The 13,567-nt window shown below is 38.9% G+C and overlaps 1 protein-coding gene across 3 annotated transcripts in view; it reads left to right on the top strand.

Annotated features, from left to right (window-relative positions):
- The window catches only part of LOC108968781 (helicase domino), a 43,800-nt gene that overhangs the window by 21,387 nt on the left and 8,846 nt on the right, over positions 1–13,567 (top strand). For all 3 annotated transcript variants that reach the window (XM_018933021.1, XM_018933022.1, XM_018933020.1), the window contains exons 8-12: positions 118–304; positions 382–518; positions 611–797; positions 3,267–5,501; positions 7,091–7,309. In XM_018933021.1, coding sequence (XP_018788566.1) covers positions 118–304; positions 382–518; positions 611–797; positions 3,267–5,501; positions 7,091–7,309 — 2,965 coding nt within the window. The remainder of the gene's footprint in view (positions 1–117; positions 305–381; positions 519–610; positions 798–3,266; positions 5,502–7,090; positions 7,310–13,567) is intronic.

Genomic DNA, 13,567 nt, shown 5'->3' with positions numbered 1-13,567 from the left:
TTAATTATTAAAAACATCTCAATTAATTATTTTTATTTAATCTCTTTTTTTATTTTATTTTGTATGCATTTTTGTTATTTTTGTTGTTGTTTCTGTAATAATTTTCTTAATTTCCAGACGTTTGCTGCTTACCGGCACTCCCCTACAAAACGATTTGATGGAACTGTGGTCGCTTATGCATTTCCTCATGCCCTATGTGTTTTCATCGCATCGCGAATTCAAAGAATGGTTCTCAAATCCCATGACCGGCATGATCGAAGGCAATATGGAGTACAATGAGACACTCATAAGTCGCCTGCACAAGGTATGTAATACAATCCACCAACCTGCTTGTATTAACTCCACTAATATAATCTATATTTATTGYATTTCTTCTAACAGGTCATACGCCCCTTCCTGCTGCGTCGCCTCAAAAAGGAAGTCGAGAAACAAATGCCGAAAAAATACGAACATGTTGTAATGTGTCGTTTGTCCAATCGTCAGCGCTATTTGTACGATGACTTTATGAGCCGCGCAAAGTGAGTTTGTAGCCAAAGATTTTTCTTTGAAATTTCATACCTTGATTTCTTTGAATCCATACTAATTTTATGTCATCATAATAATTTCATAGAACCAAGGAAACGCTGCAGACCGGCAGCCTTTTGAGCGTCATCAATGTGCTCATGCAGCTGCGCAAAGTCTGTAATCATCCAAATATGTTTGAAGTGCGTCCAACAATATCGCCATTTCAAATGGATGGCATAACCTATGAGGCGCCGAGAATTGTTTACGATCTGCTGGAATACGATCCATTTACGGTATGTAAAACAAATAATGATTAACATAAAGTTGATTAAAAATTTATTGCAAATGTTATGTATTACCGATTTTAAGATGATGATAAATTGTCACTGACATTCTGAACCAATCTATTATTGAGCGGTTCGGAATAAAAAGGATGTTCGCATTTGCGAGGCATTTGTCTGATTGATTCTGGTAATTATTGTGTTGCATTCTAAGGGAAAATAATAATTAATATTTTGTTTAATATTTCTTGTTTATCGCTTATAAAATAAGCCTACTTATGACATGGATCACCTCTTCGTAAGTGGCCTCAAACGCACAAGTCTAACCCGCTTTTCAAGTTGCCTAAGCTCGTAGGGCTCAATCTATTGTTAGATGAACTCTCGATGTATAGTCTAAAAGCACATGTAGAAATGTACTAAAATAAAAACATCTTGTCGACTGTTTGAAACACTTTGCATAGTTGTTGTAATCATATAAATTTCTAGAACAAGTTTAAATAAAATATTTACCTAAATCTTGTTGAAATTGCACAATTCCGAAGTTCTGATTAAAATTTTTCCGATTACAACTTATCGATATTTTCGACGCTGAGTTTTTTTATTGCCACCTGAAAACTTCAATATTATCGATAATTAAAATAATCATTAATTTTTAAATTTGTCGTTAAATAATTTTTTTTTAAATTGATTTCTAAATAACTGGTATTTTATATTATTTTTGATGAATGAAATCGTTTATTTTTAATTAAAAAATTATCGAAAATAACCTTTACTCTTAATTTTTTTAATTTTACATAAAAAACTACACATTTTTTCATTAATTATTTCCATTCGAAAATAAGAGTTGTTTTACATTATTTTCGATGAATAAAATCGATTAATCTTTCGGCCATTAAATGTACTTGAAAAAAGAGAACAATTAAAAAATAAAAAATGCTTTATTTTTTAAAAATTTATCGAAAATAATTGTTGCTCTTAATTTTTGGTTTGTTTGATTAAAAATTATGTTTTTAGACAAAAATTATTGTCGTTCTACCAACAAAATTTCCCCCCTTATTAATTTTTTTTAGTGGAAGGATAAATTTATTATTAACAATAAAATGGAAATCCTAGATGATTTTTAAAGAATAAAAATGCCACAWATCATTAATATTTGCTATCGATTACTATTATCGATAATTGAAACGAAACGAATTATCGATACTTTTTCAATACCGCTCCTTTTAATTTTTCATTTCTTTTATAAAAATTATATTCTCTATTTTGTTTTTCAGCAAATACAATCGTTGTTTTACGAATAAATTTTTCCGATTATACTTTATCGATATCTTCATTGCCAAGTTGAACTTAACATGAACACTAAATGGAAATCCTAGATTATTTTTCAAGATTAAAAATTATACAAAACACTTATATTTTTTATCGATTGCGATTATTGTAATTTAAACGAATTACTTTCATTTTTTTATTTGTAATAATTATATTTTAAATTTTATCGATTAATATTATCGATAATTAAAACGAGTTATATTTTTTCATTATTTTTAAAAAAATATCGTTGCTCTACCAATAAAAATTTTTTGATTATAATTTATCGATATTTTCAAAGTCAAGTTTCATTTATTACGATCCATAAAATCGAAATTCCAGGCAATTGTTGAAGAAAAACACACACAACATCGATAATTTTATTGATTAATATTATCGGTAATTAAAACGAATTGAATTGTTTAGTTCTTTTTTAACAATATTTTCGTTCTATGAATAAAATTTTTCCGATAATAATTTATCGATATTTTCAATGTCAAGTTTCATTTATACCGATCCGTAAATTGGAAATCCCAGACAATTGTTGAAGAAAAAATAATCCACAAAACATCGATAGTTTTATCTATTAATATTATCGATAACTACATCCATTTATCGATAGTTTTTACAAAATTTATATTTATAATATTAAGCAATAAGAGCAAGGTAATCTTGATGGATTTGTTTTGAAAAAGTACTAAAAAGGTTGATTTAGTTTATTAGAAGATCGAAATATGTATGTATATTCGCAACTCCTTTGTGTCTTTAAGTAATTTACTATGGATAAAGTTCGCGTTGGACGAAAATCACACCAAATATTGACCTTGTGCCAAGTTTGTGACGACAAATAAGTCGCTAAAGAATTTATATTCACTTTCCACACATATTTTTACTACCACAAAAGTTKTTCGAAAAGCATCAAGGTCGCGCCCAGAACGGTGGTGAATAAAATATATGCACAAACAAAGCGAAATAAAAGGAGAGAAAAAAATTTGATTTAATACAAACATTAAATCGCACAAAGTTCAGGCAAAATGTCATAAAATAATTATTTATAGATAACCTAGAATGCAACGCGTCACCAATGACCACAGCTAATAGATGCAAATCCCACATTTGATGTATGTAAATAATACATTTTAATGCAATATTCCCCCCTCTCTCTCCTTGCAGCACGTCGATTTGCATGCGCTCAATTTATTGCTAATCGATTTGGAGCTCACAYTCACCGCTTACGTTTCGCACAAGTCACGCGTACTCGAAGCACCTCGTAAGCTGATTGAGGAAATCGACAACGCGCCCGCACCGCCGCCCCCCTGCCCGCGTGGCAAATTCAAATTCTACATACGCGTACGCGATCAACAAGTGCAGCAGAATTTGAGCCAGCACAGCACAGCGACAGTGCGCGTCGGCGCCAGTCCCGCCATGCGCACCGAAGGCAATAAACTGGTGCCGTTGCGTGAGACGAACACCGCGAATATACGACTTGTGAAGCGCTTGAACAATATAAATCCGGTGAACATGTCCAAAATGCCCGCACTCTCAATGGCGCCCTCAACTTCGTCGACCACAGCGGCCATGGCGGTAACCAACAGCACAGCTAGCGGTGGCGGCAGCAGTGGCGTGAGCGGCATTGGTAATATACGCACCGCTACCGGCATATCCGTGACGCGTGTGCAAGTTGCACCGCCAGCGAGCGGTAATCTGGCGCCGCCGGCAGCGAAAATCGCCAAGCTCGTGCAACATGGCAGCGGTAAGGAGTATTTTATTGTTACTTCCTCCGCTGGTAGCAGCGCTTTGAGCGACACAATAAGCGGCAGTGGTAATGCGGCGGGCAATCGTTTGACGTTGGTGTGTAAGAGTGGCAGCGGACAGACAAACATACAAGCTGTAAGCACCGCCAGAGCCAATGTAGGCATTAAACCGAAAGCGGAGAAATTGTTAAGCACCATTGCGCAGCAGGTGAAAAATGCGACAAATGATGCTACAACAATGGACGTTGACGAGCAAGAGACAACATCAACGGAAACATCCGAAGGCGATCCCATATATAATATGCAAGAGATATTGGAGAAGCGTAAGGAGCAGCGCATTGCCCGTCTCAAGTTGCTATCGACTGTTAATCGACGACGCATCGAGGGTGTGCCCATCTACGGTGAGGATTGTCGTGATGCGCTGGTGAAATGCGTGCAACCCAATCAAACCTTGGAGTACACCACGTGGCAAACGCGTAGTCATACAAATTGTAGTACGGCCATGGCGCGTCGCGACAGTTGGACACTCAGCAAGATACTCAAGTCGTATGAGAAGCGCGTCGAAGATTTGCGACAAACATTCGGTAATTTCGTGATTTACGTGCCGTCGGCTTGTGCGCCGCGCATACGTTTCTTCGTGCAGCACCTGACATCGGGGCGTTTGCAACGCGAGCGCGCCATCGAACAGCGCGTCACGCAATATGTCTCACCGAAACTGTCATTACTGCATCCGGTGATCTCGGCAATGACCACACAATTCCCAGATCCGCGACTCATACAATACGATTGCGGTAAATTGCAGACACTCGATCGGCTATTGCGTCAGCTAAAATCTGAGCAGCATCGTGTGCTCATTTTCACGCAAATGACGAAAATGTTGGACGTTTTGGAGGCGTTTCTCAACTACCATGGTCACATCTATTTGCGTTTGGACGGTTCGACACGCGTCGAACAGCGTCAAGTGCTGATGGAGCGTTTCAATGGTGACAAGCGCATATTCTGCTTCATCCTGTCGACACGTTCCGGTGGTGTGGGCATAAATTTAACCGGCGCGGATACTGTGATATTTTACGATTCCGATTGGAATCCAACAATGGATGCGCAAGCGCAAGATCGCTGTCATCGWATCGGGCAAACACGCGATGTGCACATCTATCGCCTGGTATCGGAGAAAACCATTGAGGTGAACATACTGAAGAAGGCCAATCAAAAGCGTATGCTCAGCGATATGGCTATCGAGGGCGGTAATTTTACTACAACCTATTTCAAGAGTTCCACCATCAAGGATCTCTTCAATTTGGAACAAGCCGACCAAGATGGCAGCAATGGTAGTGCTTCTGATGCTGCAATTGCGAATGGCACACGCGCTGACAAACCGTCAAGCTCTACTAGCACTGCCGCGGCGATCGTTAGTGAACTGGGCAGTGAAATTGAGACRGAGAAGCAGTCGTTGCGTGCGTTTGAGAGCGCYYTGGCYGCTGCCGAGGATGAGCAGGATGTGCAGGCCACCAAGACGGCTAAAGCCGAAGCTGCCGCCGATTTGGCCGAGTTTGATGAAACCATACCCATCGATGAGGCGACAATGGGAGGCGAAGGTGCCGCGACGACGGAGATGAGTCGAGCCGATTTGGAAATGCAAAATCTAGTGAAGCAGGTGAGTGCTGTGTTGAAATTGATAAACCCTTGCATTGTAGTTTAACTTAAACTTATAAAAAAWAAAAWWAAAAAAAACTGCTAAAGACATTCCAAGTTCCGTATGAACTTGATCTAATGAAAATCGGTTCCCATACGAAGTCGGGACTATTTGTATCTGGAGGCATCCGATTTTGTATGTAACCGGCTGCGGTCTGTCATCTCTGAAATGTCTTCGCTGTAACTAAAACCACCACCCATGGTTAAGAACCCTGAAACTCCCGTTCGCGCGGCAGTCAGTTCCAAGTAAGTTGTCAACTCGGCACCTTTTCTCGAAATGACTTCAGGAATGTTTTCTGTCACTACAACAACAACTACAAACTGAAACTATTCACTCTCTTTTGATAATCTAAACTCTAATCTCTACAAAGACTATTTCGTCTATCACCTCCTCTTATGGTCCAACCATGCTGTATTTACCGTTAGATGACCGCTATGTGATCGTATTTTTACTTGTACTTACCTAATTCCAAAAAGGGTTGGATTCTCGAAATAACCGCCCTCGGCCGGATAAAATTCGAGACAATTTCGGTATCGTAGAACCGGCATTTGTGGGGAATTGTATATGAGATCGTCTAAACCTCAAGTTGGAATAAACAAAAAGACGCAGCTATAACGAGATCACTTTATAACCTACCTTTTTCGCAAGAAATTTGATTTCTTTTAGCTATTGAACTCATTCGTCGTAGAATCTTTAAAAGGTGAAATTTCGACAGTGTTCGAAATTTGACTAACTGTTCATTGCTGTTGTTGTCGTAGCCAGTAATAGAAATAGTAGTAGTCGGATAAAATCCGGGACGATTTCGGTAACAGAACCGGCTGTTCTGGGAATCGATTAGCTCTCCATAAGTTCCGACTTTTTTTTATACAAGTAGCACTCTTCTCTCTAAGAAGACCTACGACTTGTTATACACATGAATTCTGGCGATTCCTATGACATGGACCCGGCAGTCGTGAATATACATACACACTCTCCCCTAAGGTTAGGGCACTGATCTGCTTTTCGTCCAAATTTGTCAAACTAGCTCGATTTTCTCCTGAGGTAGTTTTTAAAAAAGCTACCAGATACCGACGGCATGGACCCGGTAGTCATAGAGATATATAATCTACTGCAAGGTTAAGCCTTGCATCTGTATTTCATCCAAATTTGTCAAACGAACACGATTCTCTTGATTTTCTCATGAGACGGCCCTTAAAATCTATCAGAGATATCCTTATGTCCTTAGATGGGCATCCTCGAAATCGAATCATCGAGTTCTCATCTATGCTTCTCACAGTCACACGGAAATATTTAGAATTTTATTATAATTTCGACGACGGCATTAGACTTCCAATTGTTCAATGCAACACTTATGTTTGAACGCGGTTGTTTGGTGCCCATAGAAAGCTTTCAACGACGTTCAGACATAGTCAAAGCGAATGTAAACGCCTGATTATATCACTCAACGTCGGACAGTTATGCATACACTGCAGCGCCAGCTACTCAAGTGCTTTACAATCTTTCCGATTCTTATTTAAATCAATTTTCTCTCATTTACTCTACTCTCACAGCTCTCGCCGATCGAACGCTACGCCATGCGTTTCGTAGAAGAAACCGGCGCCGCCTGGACGGCCGAACAATTGCGCGCCGCCGAGGAGGAAATCGAAGCACAAAAGCGCGAATGGGAAGCCAATCGTTTGGCGGCACTGCAAAAGGAAGAGGAGATGCTGAAAAAGGAGGCTGAAGCCGATGAAATGCTCACCTACAATCGCAAGGATGCAAGCAATCAGGTTAATAATAAAAATCAAGGATCTACAATTAGAACAAAAACTATGATTAAGACAAGTAGAAGAGTACTTAAGCAACAACAACAACAACAACAAAGATTAGGACGTGGTGGTAAAGTCGCCAGGCACGGTAGAGGTAACAGTAGTAGTGGTGAGGGTACGAGGCGTGCCACCGAGGCACGTAAGAATAGTGTGTTAGACAGGCGTTCACCAGTGAAACGCCGTCGGGGGGCTGSCAGCCAGAGTTGGCGTGGCCGAACTGTAGGCAGCATGAGAAATAACAATATTATTAGTCATACGAATAGTAGTAGGAGTAGAGCGAACAGTGTTGARCATGAACGTGTTGCCAAGGGTAGCGCCGCTAGTAATGCGCGAGCAACAAATCGTACGTCGTCGTCACCCACAGCGTCGTCAGAAGATGAGGCTGAGGAGGAGACGACGACGACGACAAACACAATGAAATCCACTAGAAAGACAACGCGCACCTCAATGGCAGCAGCAGCAGCGGTCGCAGTTAATGCGGATACAGATGACGACGACGACAGTGACATCAACGACGAGGGCGACGAAGTCGAGACCAATAATGCGCGGAGTAATAAGCGCGGCGTAGTAGTGGGGACGAAGCGAAATGCGACCGGTGTGAAAAATCAAAGTTTATTGAATCGACGACGACTGCTGCAGCAGCGCAAACAGCTCCAGGCTACGGCTGCGGTGACTATGCGCAAGCGCAAAATAAGTGACGGAGCAGSAGCGGCGAAAATGAAGCCCGCAAAGCGAAAAGTAGYGGAGGAGAAAGCGTTAGCGCGGGGCGCGGGCAAGCGGCGCCAACTGCGTAGCAGTCAGCAGACGAATGCGAATAAGGCGCRACTGCGCACGTACAGTCACAAGCAAAGCGAGGAAGAGGAGAATGAGGATGATGATGAAGAAGGGGAAGAAGCGGAAGACGCTGATGAGGAGGAAGAGGCGGCAGCTGCAGCCGACGATGACGAGGAGGATGAGGAAGAGGTGGAGCAAACGGCAAGTGACAACGAGCGCAGTGATAGTGAAGAAGAAACCGTCGAAGAAGAAGAGAGCGCTGATGAAGCCGAAGTCGATACGGCCGACGACGCGGAGAATGGAGAAAACCAGTACGATAGCGCGCGTAGCCATTGCAGCGACGATGTTGAGGAACAGAGTGATGCGCCGGAGAGCGAGGAGGTAGAGGATGCGGAAGAACACGAGCAGGTCGCTAGCAAAACGAAAAGAACAAAGGCGGCAACATTACGTAAGAACTCAACGGTCAAATATTACACACAGCGCCGAAAGTACAACGTGCGCAACAGTAATATATCACCGCCGCCGCTGCCGGCAGCAACAGCCGAAGATGAGGAAAACAATAGTGACGACGCTGCTGAGGACGACAGTCAAAACGAGGATGCGGCTAGCTATGTAACTGTGCTTGACACCGTCGAAGACATTGACGACGACGAGTTGTACGAGAATGACGAGCATGGTGAACGCGTCATAGACAATGGTAGCGGTGAAAGCGAAAGTGAGAAAGCCAACTATGCACACGCCGCGCATACGCATGCATACGCCAATGAGCAGCGCCAACGACGACGACGTAACGATTCGGATGCGCCAACAAATTCCAACAGTTTGGACGTGTGGAATGCGCACACGCAAATACACGACACCACCACGACGAACTCCACATACTACAATGTGTCGGATGAAACGGACTCGGAAGAAAACGAAACGCCACTCGCGCGTTTGCATCACCCCACAGCATCGGCGACAAAACGCGGCGCGGCCGCCATGGCTAACTTGTCAAACGTTAGCAAAACGTCAGCGGCAACGCCCAACGCAATCGCCATGCACCAGAATCATGTCGATGTGAACAGTCCGCGCACGCGTTCACGCGGTGCAGTTAAAATCAATCTTTGGACACTAGATGAGAGTCCGGTGCTGCCGCCAGTGGTGCGCATGAAGCGACGCAGCCGTTTAAGTGCGATGAAAGATACCACTGCATCGGCATACGGCAGTAGTAAAGCGCAATTGGAGGAGTCGGAAGATATGATTGGTGCGACAGCGTCCGCGGAGGAAGATCATTTGATGGACAGTGATGCTGAGAACGCCACCAGTAATCATAAAACTAAATTAGCGCACGCTACACCAACCACAACAGCGGTTAGTACACCGTATAGCAAAGCACACATGACGAAAACAACTAAAACGCCTAGCGCGTTGGCGCAACGTAAGCGTTTGCCGAAAGCGCGCGTTGCTGCCACCAGCATACGTAGTGGCACAACAACGCTGCACCGTTGGCTACTCAAAACGCCCAAGAGCGGCACGATGCGCGCAGCCGTCATGGGCGGCGCGTCCGATGTGGACGACAATGATGCTACAAACGTCAACGATCCACTTGATCCGCTAGCCGATAACAGCGCGCACTCCAGCGTCGATAACGCGGCGGCCCATAGGTCGGGTAATAGAAGTAGCAATGGACCAACGTGATGCAACGTAAACGCAATGTGAGGCGAATTGGTTAATACACTGTAACTTACAAGTGACACGCGCGCGTATGTCATGTTGTTGTTGTCATGCGGCTGACCGCGTGTCGGACGCGCTTAATTATCTTAACTACACGAATTACTGAGACAGTATTATAGGCGCGCACTGTATCTGGCGTTGTTGTGCGTATGTTGTGTTCTTTTTAGTAGGATGTTAAACCGTACATCATTTAGTATGCTTGCTGATGCAGCGCATATGCTGCACGGTGCCGACGCGCAACACTTTCATATAAGCGCGCGCACGCGCTCATCGCTATAACAAATGAGCGTCAAGTGCGCGCAGGCGTTGCAACGCAGAAAGTTTAGCGCGTCCACCTGGAGCAGCGCTGGCTACCCTTGGCAGGCGCGCRGTTAGTGGGTGTCGTTTGAAGAACGGCAAACAACGGCGGATAGACTCAAAAGTACAGTTGCGTGTAACACAATGRAACAACTAGGTACAGTTCAATGCAATTAAATGTATAGAAAACGAACTTATATTTGGCATAAGCGTATAAAATAGACTAAAAATACAACTCTGTAAATATGTATGTTTAACTGCTAGGTAGTTAGGGGATACTCTCTTTAATTAACAAATAAGAAGTGAAATAAATTACTTTTAGCGTTGACCTAAATATTAGCATTAGCTGGTATGTGGAGCTGCAGCCGATGTGGTAGGCGTGGCATGATATCGAGGGCATTGAAAAGTGCGGTTATTTTTACTATGAGATTTTKACAGCAAACTTATATTTTTCGATTTTAAAACGTTAAAATTGTAAATTGCGTATGATTGAGTTTTGAATATGTATATATAAACGAATTCTACTAACGCGTTGGAATATTAATCTCCAAGAGTGGTTTTATGTTCAACAATTTAAAAATTAATTTAATTTCAATTATGTTTATTGTTGTTGTTAATTGGCGCATTTTATAATTATAATCTACCGGATGAAAAATCTATTATTACAACAACAATCGCACCTCTTTAAACTAGGTGATCATTTCTTCGACAAAKTTCAGTTTTATGCATATTAGTTTCGGTAAAACCAAATATCGCACTCAATTATTTTGCAATAAATGGATTCATAAGTGTTTGGAAGTTGCCCACAACTGTTATTTTACATTTTTGTGCAAATTTTTTTTAAAGTTCAAAATTTTTTCTATGTTCGAATTTTTTCGAAGCTACGTTATTTCTTCGAATTAAATTTTCCTACAAATTGTGATCACAAGTTTTAGAATTCAAAATTTTTCAAATGTTCGAATTTTTTCGAAGTTAAATTTTTTCTTCGMATTCAACTTTTCTACACTACCTGTTCACAAAAATTATTTTTGGTGTAAAAATGTTAACTTAAACTTGCCGTACCACAGCATTTTCTAACCACTTTGCAAGTGTTTTAAAACATTTTTTTTCTATTTTTTTTTTCGAAATTCACAACTTTTATTCAAWTTAGTTTTGTTTCATAGTAAAATTTGCTGTACTCTCCAACAAGCAAAGAAATTATATTAATAAAGCTAGTTTGCTAATGAAATCCGTAACAATAACGACCGCTGTGCGTTCCATAGTTCCAACYTTAAATAATAATTACTATTAATATAATTTATGTATTAAGCGTAAACCACATTATTTCATACACTACATACCTATAGATAAGGAAGACAAAAACAAGAAGTGAATAATTAAAACTCTAGCTTATATCTTATATCGGGTTCAGATTTTCAGAATTTATTCATAATTTGCTTTTGTTTTTAATCCGATTTATCGTTGTTGCTCCGTTTAATGAAGTTATTTTCCATAAATTATACATTATTATAAAACATTAAGATAATTCAGACCAACACTAATTTCATTGTTTCATTTGCCATTAAATCTGCCAACAAGTTTTAAAGGTTATGCTTTTAATTTTGCTTTCTTTTTATTTTTTATTTTATTATTTCATTTATATTTATTATTATTGTTTTCCAAGTTATTTACAATATTTTTCCTCAAATATTTGCTTTAATATATTTTTTTTTAATTTCAAAATTTTTTAAATGTAGTTTTTTCAATTTATTTTACGTTTTTATTGCATTATTAATTGGTTGTCACAAAAATACGAAACTTTTTTCAATTTCGAAAATTGAAATTGTTCAAATGCCAGTTTTTACATGCATCTTAATTTTTTTATTACATTATTACTTATTTGTATAAAAAAAATTCTCAAGTTTTTGCGGTTTCGAAAAATTCGAAATTGTTCAAATGCCAGTTTTTACATGCATCTTAATTTTTTTATTACATTATTACTTATTTGTATAAAAAATTCGCAACTTTTTATGATTTCGAAAAATTCGAAATTGTTAAAATATCACTTTTTTGTTTATCTTCACAGTTGTTTTGATTTGTATTGCCTTAAATGCAATATTTTGTAATTTTTTGGTTTCACTTTATTAATATTTTCCATGTTTTCTTTTTTCTGCCTATAAGAATACAGAAATTTTGCATTAATACTTGTGGCAAGTGATAATTTGTTGGCAAAAAATTTTCATTTATTGGCAAAWCCAAAAACTAATTTCGTATTATTTTTCATATTGAATTTTCCTTTAAAAACTAAAAACAACACAAAACGTTCCTTTGCATATCACATCTACCTATTACATACATACACATACGTACACAAAGTACCCGATCGATATGACTTCATAACTAAATTTTAGTTAGCATTTTATTTAAATTCTAATTCCTAAGCTTTAATCTTAAGCTAGTTTACCGAAAATCAGTGACTCTGAATATATAACGTTTATTAAGGAAATATTTTCCCACACCCACAACAAAAACAAAAAATGAAATGAATATTGAAATTCAAATTGGGAGGAGTTTCGCAAGCGAAAATTATGGTGTATAAGAAGTAAATGAGTAATATGAGTTTCCAGGCAACACATTTATTGTTGTTGTTGTTATATTGGGCGCAATTCGAATGAGTGTATAAAAATTGAGCGTACATAATATATATATAGTACATTTATATATATGTATGTATGTATTTGTATTTATATAATAAGTAGTAGTAACAAACATTTAACAACTAAAAGAGCGAAAGAGAAAAGATGAAGAACAAAACAATACAAACAAAAAATAATAATTATAAAAGAAAAAATTAATTTATATGCTTTTAAAGAAAACAAAGAAAAAAATTAATAATCAAGAAGTTGTTGTGGTTTTATTGCAAATTTTATTCAGCTTCCGCTATGTTGTCGCTTGTCGTCGTCGATTTTTTTGTATAACGAATTATCCGCCATTTTTTCTCACACTTCTGCCTTGCTGATTTTGTCGAAAGTTTAAGGAAATGAAAAATAACAAATCTTTGGCCCTAAATAAGCGCAAAAAACGTTTGGAAATAATTATTTACWTAAATATATCAATCTATATGTACGCACCCTCACAACTTTCGCCGTCTCAGCTACATATGTATTTGACTTAGCGCCGACAAAAACGAAACCATACAAAAGCAAAAAGAAAACATATCGAAGAGTAGACGGTTCATGACAGCAAAAGAAAGAATAATGTAACTGAAATAAATATTATTTTCTGCTTGCAAATTTTTTAATATCTGTTTTGGTGTCTGTATTTTTTTTTTCTCAAATGACGCGTTTCATGTTTAGAATCTAGAGAACGTAAAAGATAGAAGAGTTTTAGAATTAGAAATAGGAGATAAAAAAAATTAAATGAATTGAAAAAATATATAATAATTTAGAAAGT

Source organism: Bactrocera latifrons, unplaced genomic scaffold (genome assembly GCF_001853355.1).
Source record: "Bactrocera latifrons isolate USDA-ARS-PBARC rearing strain unplaced genomic scaffold, ASM185335v1 scaffold_23, whole genome shotgun sequence".
NCBI lineage: Eukaryota > Metazoa > Arthropoda > Insecta > Diptera > Tephritidae > Bactrocera > Bactrocera latifrons.
Note: the sequence above shows the minus strand (reverse complement) of the source record. Positions and strands in the feature narration are given on the sequence as shown.